Source organism: Odontesthes bonariensis, chromosome 15 (genome assembly GCF_027942865.1).
Source record: "Odontesthes bonariensis isolate fOdoBon6 chromosome 15, fOdoBon6.hap1, whole genome shotgun sequence".
NCBI classification, from domain to species: domain Eukaryota; kingdom Metazoa; phylum Chordata; class Actinopteri; order Atheriniformes; family Atherinopsidae; genus Odontesthes; species Odontesthes bonariensis.
In genome coordinates, this window is record NC_134520.1 from 25,518,922 (window position 1) to 25,545,017 (window position 26,096).

General features: G+C 41.5%; 2 protein-coding genes across 7 annotated transcripts in view; one reads left to right on the top strand and one right to left on the bottom strand.

Moving 5' to 3' along the window:
* The first annotated feature begins 536 nt into the window (after positions 1–536).
* Positions 537–22,140, top strand: crb1 (crumbs cell polarity complex component 1). 5 transcript variants are annotated; one of them, XM_075485696.1, is made up of 14 exons: positions 537–895; positions 3,537–3,773; positions 4,567–4,762; positions 4,906–5,045; positions 5,178–5,360; positions 7,243–8,208; positions 9,327–9,877; positions 10,266–10,431; positions 11,267–12,218; positions 12,858–12,899; positions 13,498–13,620; positions 15,043–15,169; positions 18,935–19,244; positions 19,323–22,140. In XM_075485696.1, the coding sequence occupies exons 1-13, from the start codon at positions 820–822 to the stop codon at positions 19,172–19,174; spliced, it is 3,999 nt and encodes a 1,332-aa protein (XP_075341811.1). In that variant the 5' UTR covers positions 537–819; the 3' UTR covers positions 19,175–19,244; positions 19,323–22,140. The 5 variants fall into 5 exon arrangements, with proteins under 5 accessions (XP_075341811.1, XP_075341810.1, XP_075341813.1 ...); XM_075485695.1 differs by having other exon boundaries at positions 18,935–19,240; XM_075485698.1 differs by lacking the exon at positions 19,323–22,140 and adding an exon at positions 17,701–18,523 and having other exon boundaries at positions 18,935–19,018.
* The window catches only part of dennd1b (DENN/MADD domain containing 1B), a 108,375-nt gene continuing 103,509 nt past the window's right edge, over positions 21,231–26,096 (bottom strand). For both annotated transcript variants that reach the window (XM_075485702.1, XM_075485700.1), the window contains one exon: positions 21,231–25,944. In XM_075485702.1, the coding sequence (XP_075341817.1) occupies positions 25,072–25,944 (873 nt within the window). In that variant the 3' untranslated portion in view covers positions 21,231–25,071. The remainder of the gene's footprint in view (positions 25,945–26,096) is intronic.

The window sequence follows — 26,096 nt, forward strand, 5'->3', positions numbered from 1 at the left end:
AACACTTAGAATATTTCATTAGACGTTCATTTCGGTCAGAGCAGAACCCGAAGTCATTTTTCACGTGTTTATTCTTACGAGGACGACAAAACGTCTGCATATTAATTTTGGTTCGCTCATAATGTTTCTTTAAAAAATTTTGCTTGCAGCTCAAGAGTTTTGCTTTTATTGTGTTATTTTTGTTCATTTAATTACTCTTTAGCTAATTTATTGAATCGTTCAGTCAATTTAATTCAATCACGTGTATTCTTTTAACGTACTTATCATTCTTTTTGCTTCCTGTTGTGTATGAAATACGTTTCCCACTAAACAAAAATCTTGACATCAAACACAAGATTGATAAAATAATGATGCATTTCTTGTAAAAACTAATGACGATATTATACGTAAGTTTAATTTTTTTTTTAATTTGGTCTAGGTTATTATCATTATTTTTTTATTTTGCTGGTACACACACACACGTGCAACGATGACAAAAGATGTGGCACACTGCACACAAATGTCCCCCCTTGTTTTTTATTAAGTACTTTGTTGTTTGCAGTTGTCTTTGGGTTTTTTTTTCAGGGACATCCCCTTCTCGTCCCTCCATATAATCCGTCACCACTGAGTGTGTGTGTCTGACCGCCACGCTCCAGTCTTTAATTGTGTAGCGTGTGATGGAGGCTCTTGATGGTGCTCCAGCTCGAAGTGTGCATCAAGTGGGTCTGGAGTTGACAACAGCTGGGTCGCCGCAGGCAGAAGCAGAGAAATCCAGGAGAAGAAAGAACTGCTCCTGACCAGACCTGAATACAGCAAACAGGATGGTTTCCTGTCCTGATTATGGATTTAATTCGTTATCGTAATTTTGAGATTCTTGCGTGCACATTTCTCATCTCTTCAGTGTTTGTGACAGATGGTAAGTGACTGCCTCTTTTTATCCCCTGTAATTAGCTTACCATTGTATTTTGTTTAATGCCACGCTGTGTTGTGTTGTATCATTATCAGTGTATCGATATAGGTTTGTGGACCAATAGTCACAAATATTTTTGCATATGTCCAGCTGGAATCCCCAGCAAGTTCAAGCTCACACAGGGAAACATACTGTTACTTCCCTGAGCAAACTACAACACCAAAAAGAAAAAGAAAAAAACGTTACATTAAAAACTTTATTACATTTTCTCAAAACTCAAATAGAATTGACAAACTATTGTAAAAAATGAATTTCCATCTTCTGTGCATTGAATCTGAGCAGACATGGGCTTGTGTTTTAACCAGTCCATGCTTGGAATTTCAATTACATGACTGTGAGGTGACATCATTGCCCCTATTAATCTCTACACATTTTCTTTGGATTGAAAGCCTAAAGATGACTGAAAGAAATCTAACAACAGAGTAGGGGGGTGGTGGTGGCCCAGTGACCCATGAAAAGGTTTGGAAGGGTTTGCACTACGAGTCTCTGTTGCTCTCCAAAACACCCTGTAACGATACGTCTTCTTATCTCCCCTGAAACAAACACACAGACACACACGGCAGCAACATGCATCAGTGCAGAGGAGATGTCAGGTGCCCCACATGTGCCATTAGAGGACCTCCATATAGGACTAAACAAAGACCCTTAGAAGTAATTTGCATATGAAGAAGCCTTACATGCTGTGGGAGGGGATGTGTGCTTGGCTGGAGCTGAGGTCCTGGCTCTGAATCCTCTGAGCTCTGCCTCAAAGGGAATACTGAAAGACAAGTGGATTCAGTAAGAAGTAAAAACAGTGCATCCCTTGCAAAATGTGCATCTAATCTGGTCTGGATTTAAAGGATGATGCCTGTCGTAATGAGGACTGATAACCCGACACCTTAAATCTATGACCCATTCCCACTCTGATTCTAAGTCTAGACATGTAGCTGCTCCTGGAGAGCCTTCCGGGTGTCTGTGAAACTTACCGACCTCCACTGATGGCACATGATTGGTGTCTGGGAAGGAGATGATGGAGTGTAATTGTTCTGTTTTACATCATTTTACTCTCTCATTTTGATTGCACTCTTCAAGGTTGATTACTTTTTGTGATTATTGGACCATCTCAGGGCGTGTAAGCACAGCAACATTCTGCAGCCTCTTGCTTCGTAATGATTTTCTTAATCTTTCTTGCGCCCATGATGCAAATTACACTTTCAAGGCGGTCTTATCCTTCCGATAGTCAGTGCGTTCAAGGCTTTTAGTTACGTGCTTTAGTCTGATTTTCATCTAATAGAAGCAGCACTTCAGCTGATTTGAAGCCTCCTTTTTGAGTCATCATGTCTCCGTGTCCCCTGACGTTCCATGCATTACAAGGATCATTGCCTCTGAGCTGGTCTCATTCGGTCTGCCTGGAGCGTGCCATTTTTTACATGCCTTCCCAGAATCCATTTGTGTCAGATGTTTTCTAGCATATGTACTGTAATTGCTGCAGAAAGTAAGTCTCAGAACAGATACGATTTATGACTTTAGCGATGCTTCGTCTCATCCAGGTTCCTGAAAAGTTAGGCTTTGCAGGTAGTTAGAGGTAGTTAGAGGCCTATATTAGTGAGGATTAATGGGTTAACAGAGTTGAGGACATTGTCCCAACCTATCCAAACATGCAGTTGTCTGTTTTTAAAGATTATGGAAAATGTCACCTTATAAACGCACAATCCCAAATATGATGCAGCGTAACTTTCTAGAACACAGTTTTTAAAATCACTCTAATTTTTGTCAGGTATGAACAGCATCAGCAAGTTCAGTGGACATGTGGTTATTAACAAACACTTGTCTGCTTATTATGAGTAAAGTTTGACTTGCCTTTTTCTTTAAAGACTAGCTCTTGTCGTTTGTACACACAGTCATTTTTACATTTGATGATTTTCATTATTGGTAGTAATAATCCTATTATCCTATAATCCTAATTACTAATTCTGCCACATGCTTTAGTTTGATTTTCATCATGTTTATATTTCATGACTAAGACATAAACATAAAGTCCATGCTCTGGTGCTGCGGTGTTTAATGTCCTTTTAATTTAACAACATCATAATATCATGCGAGGAATGAATGGCTCAGATCTTCGGTTTAATGCTACCACCATGGCAATTTGTGAATGCTTAGGCTGAGCAGAGGAATTGGTTACCCTGGGAGGCCCTCAACCCCCAACAAACAGAGCCCTTGTAGCTACAACTGCTTAACCTTGTTTTTTTGTTTTGTTTTTTTTAATCAAAGCTTTAACAGAGAGAAAAGAGCTTCTTGCCAAACATGTACAGATTAAAACATCAATCGAGAGCAGGTCACCTCCATCGATGTTCATTGGTGCATAAAATTATTATATAATAGAGAGGAAAACTGAGTCATTCAAGCGATTGCTGGGGGTCATTGGTCTTTCTACAACCAGCTGTTATACAGTGCGTTTCTTCATAGTGCTGCATAAATGTAAGCCATCAACAAATGCAGCAGTTGTAGCACACAGCACATCAGAAAAAAAGTATTTCATCAACCATATTATTCTGTTATACCATGCTTTGTACTGCTGATATTTTGAAACTCCATGTGTTCTTAGGTGCATCCCCTGACAAACTTCCCCCAAAAGTGGACCAGTGCTCCCCAAACCCGTGCCAAAACCGAGCGCTATGCAGAGCCCGCGGGGATGGCTACTCTTGCTACTGCGTACCAGGTTTCCAGGGTGCTCACTGCCAGATTGATGTGAACGAGTGCGTTTCACAGCCCTGCAGGAACGGAGCCACCTGTGTGGACAGAGTGGGTAGATTCTCCTGTCGGTGCTCTCCTGGATTCACTGGTGAGTAAGTTAACCAGGAGCATGCCTTCGAGTTTGAAGTATAAGATGACTTAGTGATACAAAAGTTTAAACTACATGCATAAAGGTGTCACCTTGATTTAGGATTCTTTTTAATTTAGGATTCATTGTGTTGCCCAAAGACTTGCCTGTGACTCTTTCTTATATGTCTGTTTATCTCAGTGACAATATAATAAATGATCATGATTACTGAAGGGTCACAAAGGATGTCCTTTTGGGAACAATGACCTCAACCCACCGCATAGAGTAAAATTATCGTCAACTTTCATAAGCTATTGACATGTTCTTATATTCTTTTCTGCTTTTTCAAAGATTTTAAATATATCTAATTCCACCTTATTTAATCAGATAAACTGTGTTTGCCCTCACCAGTGAATCAATCTGCTGAAAATACTAGGAAAATGTGTATGTGAGATTCTTATAAGTTAGTCAAATTCTCACACAATTAATTTGACTTAATTTAACAGCAAAAATGTCATCTTGTTTGATGTTTTCACTTTGCAGCACAACAGAACTCGTGACAATAGAGCTGGAACACTGAAATGAATACTATGCAGACATTTTTGTTTTGTTTTGTTTTGTATGTTTTTTTCATAGTTTTACAACTTCAGAGTGGCAAACAGCTGCTGAGAGAGGCTTTGTGGACATAAAAGAACAATCCACATATGATCACAGTCAGTCAACATGAAAGCTTTATTCATTTCCACCCTCTGCCCTCAGTCTGTGTAGCAGGCTCACCTGCCCTCTGACATCTGCGTTGCTTTGATGTTCACAGGGACCACTTGCGAAGTCCAGATTGATGAGTGTCAATCACAGCCATGTGACCATGGTGGCAGTTGCCATAACTACGAGGGGGGCTTTACATGCACCTGCCTTCCCGGTTTCCAAGGACACCAGTGCGAAATCAACACTGATGAGTGCCAAGAGCAGCCATGCCAAAATGGGGCTCTGTGTATAGATGGGGTGAATGAGTAAGTAGCCCAGCCCCTGTGTCTGAGGATAAATTACAGTTATTGTGACTCACCTGTGAACACAGACTAAAATAAATACTGTAAATACTTTTATTTCTAAAGTGATTTTAAATCAAATCTGTCTTGATGTGTATTTGTGTCAGATACAGCTGTGACTGCTCACACACAGGCTTCACTGGTCGACACTGTGAGGCACCCCGACCACCGTCCTTCTCTGAACCCTGCTTTAACAGTGCCATCTATAAGGACAACCAGGGTAGCTACACCTGTGAATGCTGGCCTGGTAAGTGAAGCACTCGTCTAATCCAGTTAACACAGAAAGTAATGTATTAAGAGTTTTACATTTAGGACGACATAATGGCATTCATGCTTGCTGTTGTCCTTCACTGACCCACCATCTGACACTTCATTCTAGGGTTCGAGGGTCGTCACTGTGAGATAGACATCCATGAGTGCAGCAGCAGTCCTTGCATGCATGGCGGCAGCTGTATCGAGAGGTCATGGGAGAACTTGTATGGCATTGTGCCTTTGCTTCCTGAACACTATGACCCGCAACAGGCTGCAGGCTACATCTGCAGCTGTCTTCCAGGAACAACAGGTAGCTTACTCAATATTTGAGTGATGATTTGTAACACAGGTCTTAAGTTCTAATACCAGGTAGATACTGTACTGTGTTTGAAGATCTACTGTAATTCATGCTTACACGCCAGCTAAAGAAATCAATCAAAAGTTGTCATGTCAGCAGTGTGTTTCATCAGATGTTTGATCAGAGGAATGAGGTATCTCACTGGAGAGGGAACCTTTTTAAATGGAATATTAAAATCCACACCACAAATTATATGCACTCACACAGTCAAGTCAAGCTTTAAAATAAGCAACAAGTGAGTTAATCAAAACACCAACTGTTCTTGCTGAAGTTAATTAGAAATAGAGAAGTTGCTGCAATAATGTACAAGCAGAACTGTGAGAACTGTCCACAGAAAGTGGGCACTTAACTGAAGCCCAATAACACACCAAACAGAACAACTGAATGGAGTGGAGGTAGCTGGGGAATATAACGCACTGTAAAGTCAGCTAAATAGGAAAACGATCATCAGTCTGTCCATCAGCCTCTTTTACAGCAGCTCCAGAATCAGCACAATGGACAGCAATTGTGCGAGGATAAAAATGGCAGTGCATGCTGTGGTTATCGATAGGTTTTGACAAACTGGCCTCGACAACTCAAATCTGCTGGGAAATGTTACACTTTGTTGCCATCCAGTGGTAACAGCAAAAAAAGACACTAATCAAAGTGCACAAAAATCTGCAGTAAGGCTCACAGTAATACGTCCTTTTTTTCTTTTTTTTTCAAAACTAAAGTTACAAATTTGCTATTTGCTATTTAATATTTGATATTGATGTACAGGTTATGTTTGTGGAAAAAAAACCTATATAAATTAGTATCAGTTAAATTGTTTATTGTTAATCAAATAAATTGTTGGTGCTTTATTGTACAGTATTATTGTAGTTTTGGGGATATTACGTCAAATTATACTACTCAGTTGCAAACGCTTAAAGTTGTCTTTACACAAGACTTGGTCTGGCAGTGGGGTTAAGAGTGTGAGCTGCTGCCTGCTGAGAATTGTGTTCTAAAAATTGACTCTCTGCCAGTTGCAGTGGCACTGACTCAGTAAGGTGGCCAAATAGCATTAGCTTAATCCCCAGGATCAGGCTTTGCTGGTCTCCTGACTGGAGCTATTCAGCCCTACGTGAGAAGTACACAAAGAGGAGCAGACCTAAACTGGGATGGCCGATACAAACACAAATTAATATGGTGAAGACAGACAAGTTTGGGGCAGCTCTGGGGGCAAACGTGACAGCATGATGTGGACACCAGCACCATGGATTTTGTGGATTTTGGTGCTTGGAACAGGTAACAATAGAGTCTTTGTACGAACTGAATATGTAAAGCTGCTACATAATAGGCATTGAAGTTATGTTTTCTTTTATCTTTACTTCACAACAAACTAAAACAAGTATCCTAATTTTTAAGAGTCTTTAGATTTAATAAGCTGTTTGACGGTACAGATTGCAAAAGCTGATCTACGGAATGTAAACATGTGCAAAGATTTCCAAGGCAAACATAAGCAAACAAAAGATGCTGAGAGAAATTAATGTATTGAGCGATAGTTACGAATGTCTGGATGGTGTGAAGAGGAAAACACGCCAGCACAGGGAACCGAGATCATTACCTGACAGTTTATTGTCAAGTGGGTCTACCCTGATCGCCTCAGAGGAACACGGTAGTTGTTTTTTAGGGGAACAACAACAATTTTAAAAAAGGTAGAAGGTTAGGTACATGCTAATTACCATCTTAATGAGTAGAATAATATAAAATATATAAGCTAAGTTACATCAAACAAACATTTTTAGTGATCAGTGGCTGTAATGACAAGTGTTTTTCGACTTTGTTTGACTTTGCGATATTCTTCTACTAACAGGTTCCCTTTGCCAGGAGGTGATAAACAATTGCGAGCCCAGTCCGTGCCAGAATGGGGGCAGATGTGAGAGCCATGCTGGAGGTTACATTTGCCACTGCCTCAAACAGAGTGATGATGGCATTGTTTATGGAGATGTGAACTGTGATGTGAAGTTAGTGGGCTGTGAGGGCCACGAATGCCAGAACCAAGGCTCCTGCTCTCCTTTTCTGTTGGATGGGACACATGGATACACCTGTTCTTGTGCACCTGGGTACAGTGGGCCCTTATGTAAGACTCCAACCACATTTTCCTTTGAACGCAGAGGGTACTTGCTGTTGCACAACCCCCTGGTGGATGCTGAGGTGTCCTGCAACATCACCCTGAGCTTTAAGACGGTTCTGCCCACAGCGTTGCTGTTCCAGCAGAACACCAGGGGGCTGCTGGTGAGCCTGGTGTTGGAGGAAGGGCAGCTACGTCTCACGTTGAGGACGGAGGCCTCTGCTGGGCCCGATGCAGAAAGCTTCAGCCAGGTGCTGGAGCTCCCACATAATGTCACAGATGGAGAGTGGTATTCTGTAGAGGCTGTGCTCGCAAACTGGGTACTGAGCCTTAAACTACTGAATGATGCTGGGACCTGTGCAAGCCAGTCATGCCACCGTGTGGCCCCAGTCCAAAACACCCTTGCAGGACTTGTGACATCTCTTCAGAACACTTTAATTGGGGGAGTATTCAAAGAACCAAATGGCCCCAGTGAGTACTCTGCATTTCCGGCATTTATTGGATGCATGCGGGATGTGTTTGTGGACTGGCAGCTTGTCGTTCCAGAGGAATGGTTGAGCGACTCTGCTGTCAATGTGTCCCCTGGCTGCAGCCATAGGGACCGCTGCCTGGATGTGCCGTGCCAAAACAGAGGACAGTGTTTGAACCTGTGGCAGAGCTACCAGTGCCAGTGTCCAAGGCCTTACGAGGGGCATGACTGCGAAGAGGGTATGTTTGCAACACAAAAAAACCCCAAACTGATGGGTAAATAGTGGCAGATATAAATAATATCCTGCTATTTTCTATATGCAATGATCCCATTATTTCATTTATTTTTATCTATAATTTTTGCAAATATTCACATATTTAGGCTTTAAGCTTTTGACTGGAGGAAAGAGTGACCAATCGAAAGCTTCACCCTCAGTGTGACTAAGTTTCTTAGACGGGCAGTTGGGTAACATCCTGATCCGCCGGTGTTGCGGAGATATGACCTGTCAAAAGCCACGGTAAAGAGGCAGAGGTGGCGATCCTCTTATCTGATGTTCTGGATTACGGATACGAGGGATTCTATTTTGGATATAATCAGATCATGCATGGAAATGCAACACTATTAGGAAGAGGATAGACTGCTGTTATAAATATCTTTACAGGTATACTGATATAAATACATCAGAAACTGGATCATTAACTTTCTAAATTTCAGTAACGGATTCTATTCAGTTTTTCCATTTTGGGTATCAACAAAAATCCTCCCACAGATATTTACACACAAATTTACTTATATGCACATTATTCCAAACACCTACACATTTAAAACACGCACACACATACAGTAACACTTATATAAGTTACAGTATCATGTGATGTACACTTTTTGCCTAAGCCTGTCTTTCAGTGGTGTGCCTGTCATGTAACATGACCCACCCGCAGTGGAAAGTGCTGACAGTGGACTCACAGTATACACCTCATGAGGGCTGGTGGCTTCCTAAATTTCCACTTCCTGTGCCCGTTCGTTAGGGACCTCTGCATAAACTGCTGAAATATCTTCTCCTGCATATAATAGAAACTTTGAGAAAACCCAAATCCATAAATGTTCTTCAGTAGACACACTGTAGACACACACCCCCCCAATATCTTTGGTTAAATCCATTTTTTTCTACTTCTCTGCTTCCATCAAAAATAAAATCAGATAGTTTCTACTCTGAAACCATTTAAACATCTGTTTTTAATGTTATAGTGCATGTTGTCTGAAAAGTATAAAACGGTTTTATTGTATTCATGCTGACATCCAGCTATTCTTCCTAATTTTGTCTTATGGCAGTCTTTTGTCTTATTCCTTATTGCAGAGCATGTGACTGCTCGTTTTGGCAGTGAGGACTCTCACAGTTATGCGGCGTTCACCATCACTGATGATCTGGGTCAGAACCTCTCCATCTCTTTCTTCCTGCGCACACGAAGGCACAGTGGACTCCTCCTGGTGCTTGCCAACAACAGCAGCCAGTACCTGCGTATGTGGCTGGAGGACGGCAAGGTCACAGTTCAGCTCAATAACTTTGAGAGCCTGAAGGCAGGGAGTGCCATTCATGATGGAGAGGTCCACTTTGTGAATGTAGAGGTGGTGGAGAGTCAGATGACACTGTATGCAGCAGGTCAGAGACACGGTGATGTGGCGGTCGGGGCATTCAATGTCCAAGCAGGTGATACTGTTTATGTGGGAGGTCTGCTGGAGACGAGAACCACTTTAGCGTTTGGTGGATATTTCAAAGGCTGTATCCAGGACCTGAGGATCAGTGACAGGACGCTGCAGTTCTTTGGGTTGGACACCTCAGTGCGATCGTATCCTCTTGATCTCATGGAAAATGTGATCACTGGCTGCTCAGGAGACAACACCTGCAGTGTGAGTTAACACAGAGAGCTGATGTTCTGCACAAACCTGACGTTTCGTTTACAGCTTTTGTAACCACTAGTAATTTAGTATGTGCAGATATTTCAACTATGAAGTAAAATTTTTGAATAATAAACCTCACTGAGGTCTTAGAAAGAGGTAACATTCTGTTCAATTCTGTTTAATAGATGCAAATTGCAATCCCACGGAACCAACTTATGGTGAAGTAAAAATATCAAGCAAATACTCAGGATTCATGGGGCACATAATTAGATCCAAATGAAAAAACTAATTATCATAAAAATGATAAAAGTCCTATAAGAAAAGTGAATTAAAAGTCCTATAATAAATACAAAACCATAATAATAAAACCCTAAAACAGGCAATTTCTCATCTTCAGAGCAATCCGTGTCTGAATGGGGGGATGTGCTACTCCAAATGGGATGACTTCACCTGCACCTGCCCCCCGAGCACATCAGGGCGGCGCTGCGAGGAGGTAAAGTGGTGTGAGCTGTCACCATGCCCCACAGATGCAGAGTGCAGGATGCTAAACCACGGATACGAATGTAAGTGACTGCAACAATTCAGCAGTTACATGCAGGGCTGCTTTTAGGTTCCTCTAAATGACTCAAAATCAACAAATCCTCACAACTGTTTCCTTTTAACTAAAACCAAGTCTTTGGGGGTAAAATGTGTTGTCTTTTTCAGTGTTTCCTTTTTACATAAAGGGCATATAGTTTTTTGTGTCATAATTGGTGTAAATGTAGGTTACCTAATCTATCTAGTCTGTGGAGTTAGTCATAACATTCTTAAGTCGCCATGATGTGACTCTTATTTACATACTGGCCTCAATCTTTCCACACAGTGTTCTGAATCTGATCCGTAAAGAAGGATTGGTCTTAGGTCAGTTTATCCTTTTTTGGCAAGGATTAGGGATGAATCTCTGCGTTGCCACCCCATTTTCTTTGATGAGCTGATTGAGGGATAAACACTGTCTGGGTTATTCCTTCAGCTAATACATGTTTTTAACTTTTGTTTTTCCCACTTAAAACTATTGACTTTGTTTGTTTTTTTCCCTTTAATCTACATGATGAAAAAATATTAATTATTAGGGCTCCAAAGAGGTTTCTTATAAAGTTACACCCATTTTTACGAGGGTGGATTAAGATTAAGATTCTATCTATCTATCTATCTATCTATCTATCTATCTATCTATCTAAATTTCCACTCACTGTGCCCGTTCGTTAGGGACCTCTGCATAAACTGCTGAAATATCTTCTCCTGCATATAATAGAAACTTTGAGAAAACCCAAATCCATAAATGATCTTCAGTAGAGTATCTATGTCACAGTATGTGTGTAAACAAAAACTCATGTCAGGTATTTCATTCCAATCTCCCAGGTTACTCCAATGTAACGTTCCTGAATGACAGCACTGTGTTGTCTTACCGGGGAAATGGCCACATATTCCGCAATCTGACTGACCTGTCACTAAACCTTCGCACACGGAAGCGTAATGCAGCTATCCTACACGCAGAGAAGGATTCATCCTTTATTACAGTCTCTATCCAGGATGGCGTCCTCTTCATGGAGCTCCAGAGCACCCCTGAGGGTGTCGGTGTCGCAGATGACGGGCTGGAGCAAGAGGACGGAGTGTCGACAGTCAGTCTCAGCAGTAGGAGGAGTGTCAGCGATGGTGAGTGGCATGCTGTCCATTTGTTTATGACAGCACCATGGGATCGATCGTCTCGGTGGACTTTGGTGATGGATGACGAAATAGAGAAAGCCAGTATGTCCAGAAGCCAAGGTGGTAACCTGAACTTCCTCAGACAGGAGGTTGACATCTTCTTGGGGGGCCTGGCCCCTGATGCCGGCTGGTCCCTGGCTGGTTGTTTGGGCACTATGGAGCTAGGTGGTATAGCCCTGCCTTATTTCAGCTCCTCTGAGGTGAACCTTCCACGTCTGCAGGAAGAGCAGTTCATCCAAACATCGCCAGATCCTCCTCTCGTTGGGTGCAGCGGGGCCTCTGTGTGTGAGCCCAACCCCTGTCTGAACGACGGAGAGTGCCAGGATCTCTTCAACACCTACAACTGCAGCTGCCCCGAGGGTTGGTCTGGGAGACGCTGCGACATCTTTATGGATGCATGCATTTCAAATCCCTGCGTACATGGAAACTGCAGCGTCAATGGGCTGACCTATGAGTGCACCTGTGAATTTGGCTACGTTGGTGTCGACTGTGAGGAAGAGGTGGATATGTGTGAAAATCATCTGTGTGCAAATGGAGGTATTTGTCTGCACGGACCGGAAAGATACACCTGTCTCTGCCCTGAAAACTTCACTGGACCCTACTGCAAGTAAGTTGAAATGGTTGCTGAAAAGTCTATTTTGAGGAGCATGCAAAATGAAGATGATCAGACAAGAAACAATCCCTTTATAGATATATTTGATCTGAAATGTCTTCATTTTGGATGAATTGAAAGCTTATCAAAACAGAAAATGCGCAAATAAATGTCGAAAACATTTCACAGGGACGGCACCACGGCACAAACGAAATTCTTCACTGTAAATGTCTCCACATCTTTGCCTCTGTTCAGCATTTCAACCACCGCTGCAGTGAGAGTCTCAGAAGCTTAGTTTCTATTCTAGTGTCAGCCAGAAAAGGCCTCAGTCTGCTGTGGTGCCTCGCTACACAAGCCTCTCTGGTGCAGCGCCAGTTTCTTCCCCCTGTCATCTACCGTTTGCCTCTGAGAACCAGCAGGGGAACGCCTCCAAGCATTTATCCCGTAAACACAGAGCCTCCTGCATTTTGCCTCTTTTACACATGGAAAACCTTTGCAAGTGTCTCACTAAGCAGGCAACCAGTCAAGCAATCTCTCTTTTCTGGGAACATCTACGATGTATAGTTTTCATCCAAATGACTTTCCTTTGTTTGTTTCTGTTGTTTGTGCCTCTCTCTTCCTCCTCTCATCGTCTTTTTCTCTGTTCCTCTGCAGTGAACGCATTGAAGAAGTTCCATGGTACATCGTCAAAAAAGTGTGAGTTTTTTTCCTTTCTCATGTGTTCCCAGGTGTTTGTTTCCTGTTAGATATTTGTCTCTCAAATGTCATGTGTGATGCCTCCCGTTCTTTTGTTCAACTTTGTGCAACAAAATGCCAGAAAAAGCAAATATTAACACTCCCTCTGACAATGTTTGTTGTGGAAGGAGCCAACAGCTTTTTCCAATGAGTGACAGTTGGGACTCGAAATGATCCAGAAATTGTACACGTTCAAATATAAGTGTGTATTTTTGTAACCACTGAGGAGCAAACTTCAAGAGAGGAGACAGGAAATGGAAGGTTCTAGAGAAGCGGCTTGCTTCTTCATTCCTGAACATGTGATTTGACATCCTGCTGGTGTTGGCCAGAGGTCATTAATCTTATTATCCTGGCCGCATACTAAGCCTCTTGGTCTCTCACACGGAGAACAGCAGGAGGCCTAACAATGCAGCACCTGCATCGTGGATTCTGCTACTTCTGGTTGACAGAAAGCAGCCAAAAACTGCTGTTTAACACCTCAGCACCTACTCCAAGCTTTAAGAAAAACTCAAACAACACAAGTATATACCCTCTTACTCCTCTGATTGTTCTCTACCAGACGGCCCAAGTTGCCTGTTTCTGTGTGCGGCGATGACACCAGAAATTACACCTGCTTCAACGGAGGCAATTGCACTGACCGGCACCTGTCCTGCGACTGTCCATCAGGCTTCACCGGGTACCGGTAGGATGGATAAACAACAACATCCTGTAACAAAGCAAAACAGAGAAAACGTCTTATCTCCTAAATTGTCTACAGAATATAGTTTTAGTTCAGTTAAATTTAATCAAAATTGATCATAGTTGGAATTAAAAGACAGAGTTGGAAAGCCACTCAGCATACATGAATAAAAATGTCAACAAAAAACTGACAGAGAAGCATCTTTCTCCTTCGCTAATGAAATCACAAGTCACTCCTATATTATATATAACATTTTGGCCCATCAGTTTGTTCAGCAAACTAATCACCAATCTAAATTCTACATTTAAATTCTCTGATGAAATAATTCTTCCTTCCGTGGTCAAGATGACAAATATATGAATCCAGTTTCAGTATATCTGCAATGAGAGTTAAGTCTTGATGTTATGGAAATGTAGCAAAATAAGCTTTTTTCACATTAATGTACATACTGTCAGCATAAAGTTGTGTTTTGCACTCAGCTGCAGAGTGAGCAGAACAGGTCCCAGGACTAAGCCTTGTGGGACACCTTTTGCAATTTTAACAAATTCAGGTTTAAAAATTTTAACAGCCATTTCGTCTGCCAAAGTGGTGATTCTGCAGAGCATTTGTAGGAAATACTCTAGTCTGACAAATGTTTCACATAGAATAATTTGCAAGATAAACAAAACAAGGGCGACAGTATGTGTTTCTATTCAAAGTCATAATGTGAATCAAAACAACAGTTGGGTGAATCTTGAATTGAATATGACCTTTATTCATTATAAGACTGCTTTAACAATGAAATTCTTCACAGTGACACAGAGAAAGAGAAAAATAACAAAAAAAGAGATGTTACAGTTGTTTAAATAATGATTTAAGAACCATTAAAGAAAATCCCTTTTGAAGAACTTGATTTATCGAATATGATCATCAAAATCATCAATTGAAATATGAAAAATGACATAAAACACAAATATATGAGATAATTACACATTTCAGCTTAGAATTGACAAGAGATTGTAGTCTTTATGTAAAGGAGTTACATAAAGAGCCTGCCACACCTTGAAATCGGCACCAGTTGTTAAAAATATCTGTTATGTAGGTGTCTATAACTGGATCAACTTACATAGCTAATGCTAATAAGCTGCTTCAGAATCCCTGACTTCATGCCTATCTGCCACCTAGTCAGATTGATTCAGTGAAACACCCATTATATCCTGATACAGCTCAGTTTAATTCTCTTATTTCATGACAACATCTGCTTTCTACCTTTTATTTCTCTCTATAATTGACTGGCCTAAAATTAAATACATTTTATATTTGTGTGTTTAAAAAAAAAAAAAGGAGAGTACTGATTCTCTGAGAGCAGGACTTCTCCTGTGCAGTAATTTGCTCTAAGTGACTTCTCTGTCTGCCTCTGACTGGACTGTGGTTGTGTGTCTGTAGGTGCGAACAGGAAGTGGATGAGTGCAGGTCCAACCCTTGTCTGAACGGAGGCTACTGCCGAAACCTCGTCAACAAATTTGTCTGTGTGTGTGACATGAGCTTCGCTGGGAACATGTGCCAGACTGACGTAAGCGACCTTTATTTTTATGTGGCTTTCCTACTGTGGCAGAACCTCTTCCAGCTGCTCTCCTACCTCATCCTCAGACTGGATGACGAGCCAGAGGTGGACTGGGGAGGAAACGATTGAGCGTGTGTGGGTGTGTGCGCGACTGTTGTTGCACAGTGGGATTTGCAACTTTGTCTGTGCATTTGTATGGGTGATGAATCGATCATAGATACGGAAGGCCAGTAGTTTTCCAAACAAGGGCATAGGGAAGGTGCTTATGACCAGCACACCACACACATCAGGGATTTCTGTGGTTTGACGTCAACTACTACAGAACTCTTTTGTGCCTTAAAATAGTACTTTTTCAATCTGCTGCACTTTATTTTATGTCCACATTGATGTTACCAAAATATTTAATTCACTTATCCAAGTAGTAAAGACACACAGTGTATGACTACGCTTACAGTAACGGTATTTCATGTTTTAGATAACTGTGATTATTTAAGATTGTTTAATCTAAACAGAAGTATAAACAAAAAATCTATTTATGCAAGTTTACATCAATTAAAGAGGTCATATTGTTATTTTTGGTGTTTTACTTTAGTTTTAGTGTGTTATGTAGTATTTATGCATGTAAAAGATTTAAAAGTAAGAGAACACCAAGCAGAGTTATTCTCTCCACAGAGCACACCGCTCCTGAACTGCCTGAAATTTGTTGTCCAGACTTTTCTTTCTTTACTTTATGAAAACAACATGGAACATATTCAGATGGTGGTGAAAGTGTGAAGTGTGGCACAAACAGCTGTCTTTCATGCTGCCATTTTTGATAGATTAGCTGACCAACTAGGGCATACTGGGCCTTTCGGGAGGGGGGGCCTTAAAGAGACATACACTGTTCTAGCTTCTAAGACAGGGGCTAACGAGGGTGTTTTTATTTTTTAAGTTAATTATCTTTTTATCCAATTTAAAACATGTAAATGTACTTTTAAATTCAATTGAATTCATTTCAGCGATTCTTTTATCATCCCCAATGTGATATTACACTGCTTCAGTATAAGTCCTGTTAAATTGTAGAGTAAAAACGATCAGTTAAGATCTACTATTGTCATAGATAGACAAAATCAAAGGAAAAATCTCTTTTTGTGGATCCCCAAACTAAAACTATGGACGTGTGAATGAGCAAAATGGGAGCTCGCCGTATTTGAGGAAGTTCGCTTAAAGAGACACTTCAGAGTTTCTAAGAAACCCATGAAAACGTATTTTCTGTCAGTCTAATGTTATCGAATTAGCGCTATAATGTAACAGTAAAAACAGTCTGCATTCAGAAAAGCCCTTTTCTTGGTGAAATGAGCACCATTATGAAATCTGAGTTATTTACGTTTCCCCACTGATGATATTCTGTCAGTCTTGTCTGAACTGGATTTCAGGAGCTCCGAACGAACAGATTTGTGAACGAAGAAAAACAGTGTTGTAGCTACAAAAGCACCTAGAGGGGCCCAGATGTCTCAGTTGTTCTTGATGTGCGTTCAGAGCAGCGTGGTGACTGACTGCTGTGTGTTGTTTTGTACCAAAGAAGAAGTTTTCTGTCTCTAAACCTTCCTGTCTGAGCCACAGATATTTTAAGCCTAAATTCTCCACGGCTCTGCATAAGCGGTACCTGTCAACGTTTACCCTGCTGTTGTGGTCAACACTGAATTGTTGCACTTGTACAGTATGTCTCTCATGGTAGACTTCATGTGTGTTATTGTTTATCTGTCAGTCTTGACATCTGAATGATCCATCTATGAGTGTAACTTCTTGTTTGTCCTTCATCATATTCGATCTATCTTTGTGTTCTGTCTGTCTTGTCTCTATCTGTCTTTGTTGTTGTCTAATAAAAAAAGAATCAGCCTTGACATGTTGTCTGTTCTCTTTTAATGTCTCTCAACTAAGTTTCTCTTCCATTATCACTTATTTGTTTCATTCCCGTTTCCCTCCATTTCCACCAAAGTATAGTGAATGTCCAGATCCTTCCACTGATTTTCTAACTGTGAATCAAGGTATGTGTGCATGTTTTTGTAGGCCTGCCAAAGCCAGGTGGATAATGTGACCCCACACAGACTCTTAATCTGTTTTTAACAAGATGTAAATCCCAGAATAGCCCAAGTTCAAACACACACAGTAGACATGCACACATTCAGAGTGAGCAAACGAACCAAGTTTCTGTATGAAAAATAACAGAAATAGAGAATAAGAACAAGTTTTGTATCTATCATTTTCTTTCATTTATCCTGCTTAATAAGATTTCTCTTCTTATGTCCAAGTGAGTGAAAAATGCGTGCACCCCCCCCTCACTCATCTTTAATATTAACCAAAGGAATTAGTACAGCAAGAAAAAACAGCTTAGTTTTTAGAAATCATATAATAATGTTAACATAGTTCTGAACATGTAGAAAACATGGCACCCATCTTTTGTTTATCTGCCTCATCGCTTCTATCTTTCATTTTTCATGTTCATGTTCGTGTGTGTGTGTGTGTGTGTGTGTGTGTGTGTGTGTCCTTTGGAGGCACAGGTAGCCCTAACGCTGTGGAGACAGGAGGAGGAAATGGGAAAGCAGTTTTTCAGCGTTGGCACTGATGTGGCCATCCTTTGAGAACGAGGGAAGCGGAGAGGAAGAAATGTGCTTTGCCAGCAAAAAAAAGAGAAAAAAAAAGGCAGCATCTGGCGCTGAAGTGCAGTTTCAGCAGAGAGCTGGTGGCTTTCACAGAAGTTCGGTCTGCTTCACAGGAACGTATGAGGGCAGCTTATCTGGCAGGCACACACATATGCACACACGCAGAGCAGGTTGATAGTGCTGACAGCAGGGAAGCATCGCTGGCGTCTCTGTGCGTAGCTGCTCTGCTGAGGCTTCAGGGTGGCCTCGCTGTGCACCTCAGAGACTGGTTAGTTAGACATCTCCGTGTCTGTGTGTGTGGCAGTCAGTGACTGATGGCAGGTCCTGGCTGCAGGCTGCTCCAGCTCGCTTGTGTCACACTCGCTCTGACAGCCAACTGTGCTGCAGTGACAGGTAAGCACTTTCTGAGAGTCAACAAAGAACTTGTAGCGAGGGAGAGTCTCTACAGCGTCAAGCATGAGCGCGCAAGTTATTTTTTGCCTCAGGATACGGATGGTTGTATTTTAAATTAGAATTATGTTTCCATGTTGATTGCTCAGTGTAAAGTTTGCTGACTTCTGAGATTATTTTTGTGTAACCTGACAAGTTCAGCGAGATGCTTTAGTCACGACGACGCTGTCAGCAAGCAACTGAAGTTTTGTGGAATGAGACTTACAGCTGTTGTAACCTTGTAGCAGCCACTCAGAGAGTAACAGCTATCACATCAACAACAACTACTGCTGTAAGTGCGGCTCTGTTTTCTGCTGCTGTGAATTAAACTTTCCTGCTGCATTTGGAGGATACAGTTTATCTTGATTCACATGGCATTGATTGGTGACATGACATTGATTGGGTGTGTGTGTCTGTACAAGATGCTCATTTCTAGTTGGTGGTGAAGGTGCCTGGGTGCGTTTGTTGCATGTGAAGATCAAGGGGTCAAAGGGTGCAAGTAAAATACAAATGTGAGCAGGTTTCACAAGCGCCTGGATACAAATCAGACACTTGAAGTAAAGCAGCTTTTATTACCACTTTAAAGCAGTCGAGTGTGTGTGAGCTATTTCGGGTGTAAGACTGTGTTTGCTGAGCATGTGCAGATGGGATCATCCGGCTGCATCTCGGCTGTGTGTGTGTGTGTGTTTGTGATCCCTCACAGAAGGAGCGTGCTCCACACAGCTCGAGGGTGGCTGCCGTGTTGGCACCGTGTCTGGTTGGCTTGGCGATAGTGGCGATGCTGGGGCTGGCGCTTGCTGCAGCCAAACTACGAGACAGGCGGCAGACGGAGGGAGGTTTCAGTCTACGGCAGCTCCAGGCTCCTGGTGGTCGCAACCCACCTACTGCGCTGGGAACCACATCCATCAGCACTTTGGCAGAGCGTGTGGAGCGCCTGGTGTAGTGTAAAGCAGTCAGGAGAGGAATAGTGTGTGCGAGAGGGTGTGAGAGACAAGTCTGTATTCATCCTGTGTGTGAGCATCTTTTACCCATCAACATTCTTGGTCATTTTCCGTGAGACACCTGTGACACCTCTGACTTTGTCCCTGCAGCTGACCTCTGAGGGTGTGACCTCTGACCTTTTGCTGTCCATCAGTCTGGCATCTGTCATCCTGCTGCTGGTTCTGATCTTGACCTCCGTCAGTTTAGTGGTGGCACTTAATCGGCGCGCCACCCACGGCACCTACAGTCCCAGCCGGCAGGAGAAGGAGGGATCGCGGGTGGAGATGTGGAGCATCACCCAACCACCTCCGATGGAGAGACTGATATGAGATGCAGGTGTTTCACATGCAGGGTTAGATTCTGGTACTGAATCAAATGTGAAAACATCTGGCAGCAGATTCATCTGCTTGGACTCAGTACCCGCAGCCTTCACATAAACATTTTACACCCCTGCTGTCTTTCTTCATGCATGCACTCATGCTTCACCCATCTTCCTGTGATGATTCGTTTGGCTGATGGTGCAGAAGTAAATCCATTTAAATGGATGGACCAGTTTGTTCAGGAAGGAAGAACTGAGAGCACACAAACGGTCTTCAAGCCTTCTTTGGAAGAAGTCAAAATGTGCAACATTATTTTGTATTTTTCTTACCGAGAATGAATTCCATAAAGCCCCTTATGGACATCTTTAAGTTCATACAAATATATAAACCAGAGTGTGTTTGTGTGATTAAATTTGATTTATTGCCATGAGTGATCTCACTCAGCTTTTAATAATCCTTTTAACTTAGAGCTCTGTGTACAAGTGCGAAAAGCTCTGGCTACACAGATAATGCTTATATGTTTTTATCTTTAAACAAGATTTTTATTTTTATTTTTTTAAATAAGAAAAATATCAATATCATGTGTTTGAATTCATAAGACTTCATCCGTGTGTATTTATTACAGGAAAATGTCTGATCCAACTCTAAGGACAGTGTATTATTTATCAGTACACTGAAGGTTGCTGCCAGTATTGATTTATTGTCTTTTTCAGTGGATGTTCTCACTGCACTTTTCATACTTTACTGGCAATAATGTCTTCAAACAGGCAGGTTTCAGCATTAGTTGCATTGGACAAGAATAATTTTTATAGAGGGTGACATTATTGTCATTTAATGTGTATATACCATCGTGATGTTCTTCTGTTTAAAACTGTGAATTTTATTTTTTACTTTTATCCGTACTGGAGCGTGCAGGTTAAATAAATAGATTTGATTTCTTTTTTATTTATTTCTGTATATATTTCCGTAAAACATCTACAGTGAGACAACTTAAGTGATGTTTTTTGGCTCGATAAATAAACCAGTGTGCTGATATCGACAGAAACACGTCACTAATTCAATAAACAGCGGCCTCTGTTACCTACACTCTGCGTGGGGATGGATGAACTCATCTGGAATGAGCTTTTGCACAGCTTAAAAATCCAAAAGCTGAGCAGAATTTCAGGGCCACGGTTTTTTTCAGTCTGTTGGTTAGCTGGCGATGATTTGACAAACACAAAACATGATTTAGGAACCTGCTCGTAGGGTGTAGAAAATGAAATAAGACTTATATGTGCTGAAAGGTGTTTGAAACTAGATTTTCATAAAGGATTACACAGCATTTTATGTGACCTGTAACTACATTCCATAAATCAGGATTGTTATCAAGTAAATGTAATTCTATAAAGCAAGTTTTACAATGGATTTTTAAAAAAAACAACAACAAACAATCGAGCAGTTTTATCCGAAAATATTTCAATAACTACTCAAGAATTACACAAGATTTACATCCAAAAATGTTATCCAAATAGTTTTGTGCCTGTGACAATAGAGGTTAAAAAAAATAGAATTCCCAAAGAGTACATGCGATATCTTTACAAAAACAGCATGAATTGAAACAGAATGTCCACATTTCGCACTAACCTTTGGGCTTGGGACCTGAATGTCTGTTGAGCCGGATGTTGTTTTTGTATGAAAAGAGTCCAGAGACGCTTTAGCTTGAAACAGTATAATTTATTTTCAATTCACAGTGCATACATTGTGTGCAGTTGTACCAAGTTACTCATCAATAGCACATTAGATTGACCTTAACTGTAGACAGTTATTTCTTCTGCAATGAAAACATCCAAGTGTGCGCACCATTAGTAAATCTGTCAATGGCACCACACGAATGAGTTAATCATCATCATAACAGATCCAACTGGAAAGTTGCTGGCCGTACCGTTCAATACCCTTGAACGGTCTCTTTCCTCAGAGTGTGGTTCCAAGGGAGTGGCGTTGATATTTCTTCTTAAAGCTGAACCTGTTTTTGTTCCATACTTCAATGAAAGCTGCTACATCTTCTGTCACTTCCCACTCACTCCAAAATTTGCGATTTCAGGACCGTGACACAATGTTTACGGGAAATCTTTACGCTCTAATGTTAAACACGTGTCGGGTAGATTTACACTCAGGTAAATGCAAACTCTTTTTGTTGTATGAAATGAACGTAAATGGGATCAGAGTTGCTAAAGCTTTGCAAATGTTCCTCAGCTGGCTATTCGCGTATTTCCTCCTACAGTTAGATTTACAGCAGTAACAAAAACAGCAGAAATGGGTTGCTTCTCTACATGAAAAAATGCCGCAGGTGACATTTACCTCAACGACGTGAGGCGGGAAAAGAGAACCGCACGAGACACAATGCTAATTTCCAAAATTTCATGGACGTGTTAAAATACTGAAATAATATGAAAATGAACAGAATAGAGCACATCTGCAGGTACAGCACGAACATGCAGATACAACAGTAAGTACTCTATCACATACAAACAAGCTTCAGTCTCTGCTTTGCAAATGTTCCCGCACAGTAATGGCTACATGGACATTTGATATTGTTCTTTTTCCAAAAATAAAATCTAGAACATTCAAATTTTAGGTGTCATCGTCTTTTTTTTCTCCTTTTTTCTTCAAAACATACAACACCAATCATATATTATCCATGTAAAATATACTCAAGCCAGAAAAAAATACACATCTATTTGGATGAAAATAATTTTTTGTCAATATTAAATCACCTAGAGAAATTCCTCTGAGAGGAGCCTTTTTTTTTCATTCCCCCAATACAATTAGCTCAGGGAAAGTGTTCAAAGTTTTTTTTTTTTTAAAAACAAAAAAGAGTAACAAATCACAAACTATACAAGCAATTAACCTAACAGTACAACCGAGGAAAGTACCTAATTTACAGAAAGAAAGAGAAAAAAAAACAAAAAAAGAGAGATCATCTCTTAAACACAAGCAGGAAGGTTCCCACCGCAGCAAAGAAAAGCACTGAGCGACTCCAGCTGGACCGAAACTGAAAAACACAACTGCTGCTAAAACAATGAACCCGAGTTCATTCCAGGTTAGTTTCTCAGGTCTGAGGCGGGGCTTTCGTGTCTGTTCGTCACATAAAAACCGCCATGCTCAGCGCTCCTTACTGTGAAGTAGGGTGGTCTGAAAACAGCTCTATAATACTGTACCCGGCTGCGACTATTATGGGTGGTACTCTTACTGTATAAGGCACACCACACACTCCATCACTAACGCACCTCAGCTCACACACTTTATTCATTTCGGGACACAAAGGGGCTACTTCCACATGAAAGTAATCGGATTTAGATTTCTGAGTGTGAACTATAATGCAATCACTGTTCAGGAAAGCTGACCTCTTTAGGAATTCTAAATATTTGCATAGTACATACGTTTATTAAAGTGTTTACAGTGAATGAGGCCAGTGCAGAGATTGTTCTGGAGTTTTTTTTTTTTTCCTTTTTTTCTATTTGGAATTACCAGGACCGATTCTTGGGCTTTTAGAAGCATGCCAAAGACTTTATGAGCAAATCGTTAACGCAGAGCGGCACTCAAAAAGTGGAGAAACAGCTGCTGTTAAACTGCCACATCGACTGGCGTCTGGCATAAATCATAAGAACAACGAACCATAAATGTAGCAATCCCAACACAAGCGCGTGAAAGAGCTTTCTCCTCGTCTCTGGGTTTGTGGTGACGCAGAGGATGACGGGGAGGCCAAAATCTCTAGACACGGCGCTCCTCTCCACGGGAGAGTCTGTTATACAAATGCTTTTCCACCCTGCACACATTACATCCATGTAGCTCCTCAGAGGAGAAGTACAGCATATTGCTTTATTACAGTACAATCATCAATCACTGCATTAAGTCACAGTGCGTGACTCTAATTTAGTCGCACAGAGGTTGCATTTCATCATGAGAGACAGAACAAGGCAAAGAGACGGAGAGAAAAATGAAGACGTGTGATAATTCTGCTGTTGTACATTATCTTTGTCAACAAATCCTATGACAAGAACAAAACTACCAATTCATCTTTAAAAATAGTTTGCAACAAACACTATTTATACCTGTTATTCATGACCCATTTTAAAAGTTTCCATCTTCAGCAGGAGCAGAGACGCTCGAGGCAAAGTGCCACAGAGAGGGTGAGGAAGTCTGAGCGCGCCAAAGCACTGAATACGACAAACAGAGAGGTGTTAGTTTTGGTTCTTTCCCGGGAATTGTTGATCATCATTCTCCAAATTCCTCCCCACCCCCCAGAACCATGCCAAACAACATAAGCTCGCCAACAACTGGCCTGAATATTTTTAAGGTTGAGAGCGAACGTCAGACGTGCCGAGAGCAGTAAAAGGTCGACAAGTGGGTGAGCGTGAGAGGCGGAAAAAAAGAAAGAAAAGGAGATTACATGCAGCCACTGGCTTTTTTCAGGGAATTCATTTCAACTTTTGACTGTATTTGCCTCTCTTCAGAGAGACATGGGAGGGAGATGCAGACTGGTCTGTGTGAATGCACATCTCCTCATGTGGAAACCCATTAAAAACAGCACTGTAAAGGACATCATATATATATTAACTACTCTCACGATCAATTCAAAAAGAAAGTTCACTGTTCTGACAACAACGTACCTGCTGTGGCAAGTAAAGACGTAGACACCAGAGTATCAAAACAAACCACATGTCCATGTAAGGCATAGAGATTAAAATCATTATTTCACACAGAATGAATAGTTTCAAAGGCTTTTGTGGACTTTTGTCTTCATAAAATCCTCTCTTGCCGTTGTTGATTTTGCTCATAAGAGTTTAGTACCCGGAAGTAATAACTGAGTATTATAAGTTAATCCACAAGTGCAAATTCATTATGTGAAATGTTTAGAACACACTGAGTTAAAGACTGACACGATGGTGTTCAGGAGATATCATCCCTTCTTAATCCTTACAAAGTACTGACTCGTTTCTAAACTCATTTCAGCTGAAGGGTTCAGATGACAACAGATATAAATACAGAAACACCTAACTGAGATGAACACACACTGCAAAAGTCTCCATCTTATCAAGTTTATTTGACTTTTAATTGAATTTTATTGAGCTGTGAAATTCATCCAATTCAGTTAGAGGCACTAGATTTTGTTACCCTGATCATTCTGAAGATTGCTGCTGCAGCGAGATTCAGAACAAACAAAAAAATTAATCAACCAGGCGGTTCAATTCTTTGTCTCTTTTTGGTTTTGATTAAACTAGATTTTTTTGTTTCATGATGGACATTTTCACTTTAGAAACTCGGAGATGGATGATAATGGAGAATTCTGCAGTGCACCGCTTCAACTCTTCCTGCTTTGTAACTAATTGTTTGTCTTAACGACTTCGTAATTTTTTGTCGTAGTCAAATGTTCAGAAAAAAAAAGATAAAGGATGAAAAAAAAAAAAAGAAGACTGACCATGTTCTCTGAGACACCTGCTAGCTGTAATAAAAGAGGCAAACCTGTGGCACTTTACAGACACAGACTCCTCGATGCTCTTCAGGACTCATCTGTGGCTTTGCCCTGGACCTGGTGGTGACTGCTGTTGCAGTGAACTTGAGGGAGCTGAAGGCTGCTGTGGAGGACTGAGCCAAGGCAACACATGGACTCAATCTCCTCAAGAAGGCCTGGATCCTGCCCCACAGCTGGCCCCGAGCCTTTACCCTGACCCAGACAAAGGCCGAGCCCCAGGAGCCCCTCCTTGGAAACCTCTTTCTCCCAGGGGATCTGCATGGCTGCATGGCTGTTTCTCGATGGGCTCGTGTGCCCCTCCTGGTGACCCTTGCTGCCCTGCCTATGGAGCGACTTCTCGTGGGAGTTCTTCACCATCTTTTTAGACAGCACCTTCCTCCTGAGGATGCCGGTGGACGCAGTCTGGTTCAGGGCCTGAGAAGGCTCAGAGGTGCTCTGAGGGTCTGAGATGGTCCGTGACCGGCTTGCTGGTATAGGAGAATAATTAGGGTGAGAACTTGGTGCTTGAGAACTGTAGGTGTGTGAGAGATTTGGAGATGGTGACACTGGTGTAACTCTATGGGAAAGCCCGGGTGAGTAGGAGAGGCGGTCTCCTGGCAGTCGCCCTGGGTGAGGATCAGGGTGCGCATTGGAGGAAGAGGGCTGACGAAGGTGCAACTTGGAGACATCAGGGTCCTGGGCTGGGGTCGTAGTCGTGATGGTCTGCACTGCAGGAAAAGTTGGAGGTTTTTTTGACACCTTCAGGCTGCTCTTGCTGGGTTGTCTGCGTGGGGATGGTGGAAGGTGTTTTCCGTGGATGGCGCTGTCATCCTGGCCCATATTCCATCCACCTTGATCCCCTCCTCCACCACAGCTACTGTCATCTCCAGGTTTGGACTCATTGCAAGGTGCAGGCTTTGACTGGTGAAGACCAAATAAATAAACACTTTAAAAGAACAATCTTCATACGGAAACATCAAATATCTGCCTCCAGTCAACCCAACTAGTTATCCATCTTACATGTAGACTTTCTTCTTCTAAAAAAAAAAAGATTTATTCTAAATATTTTCTGT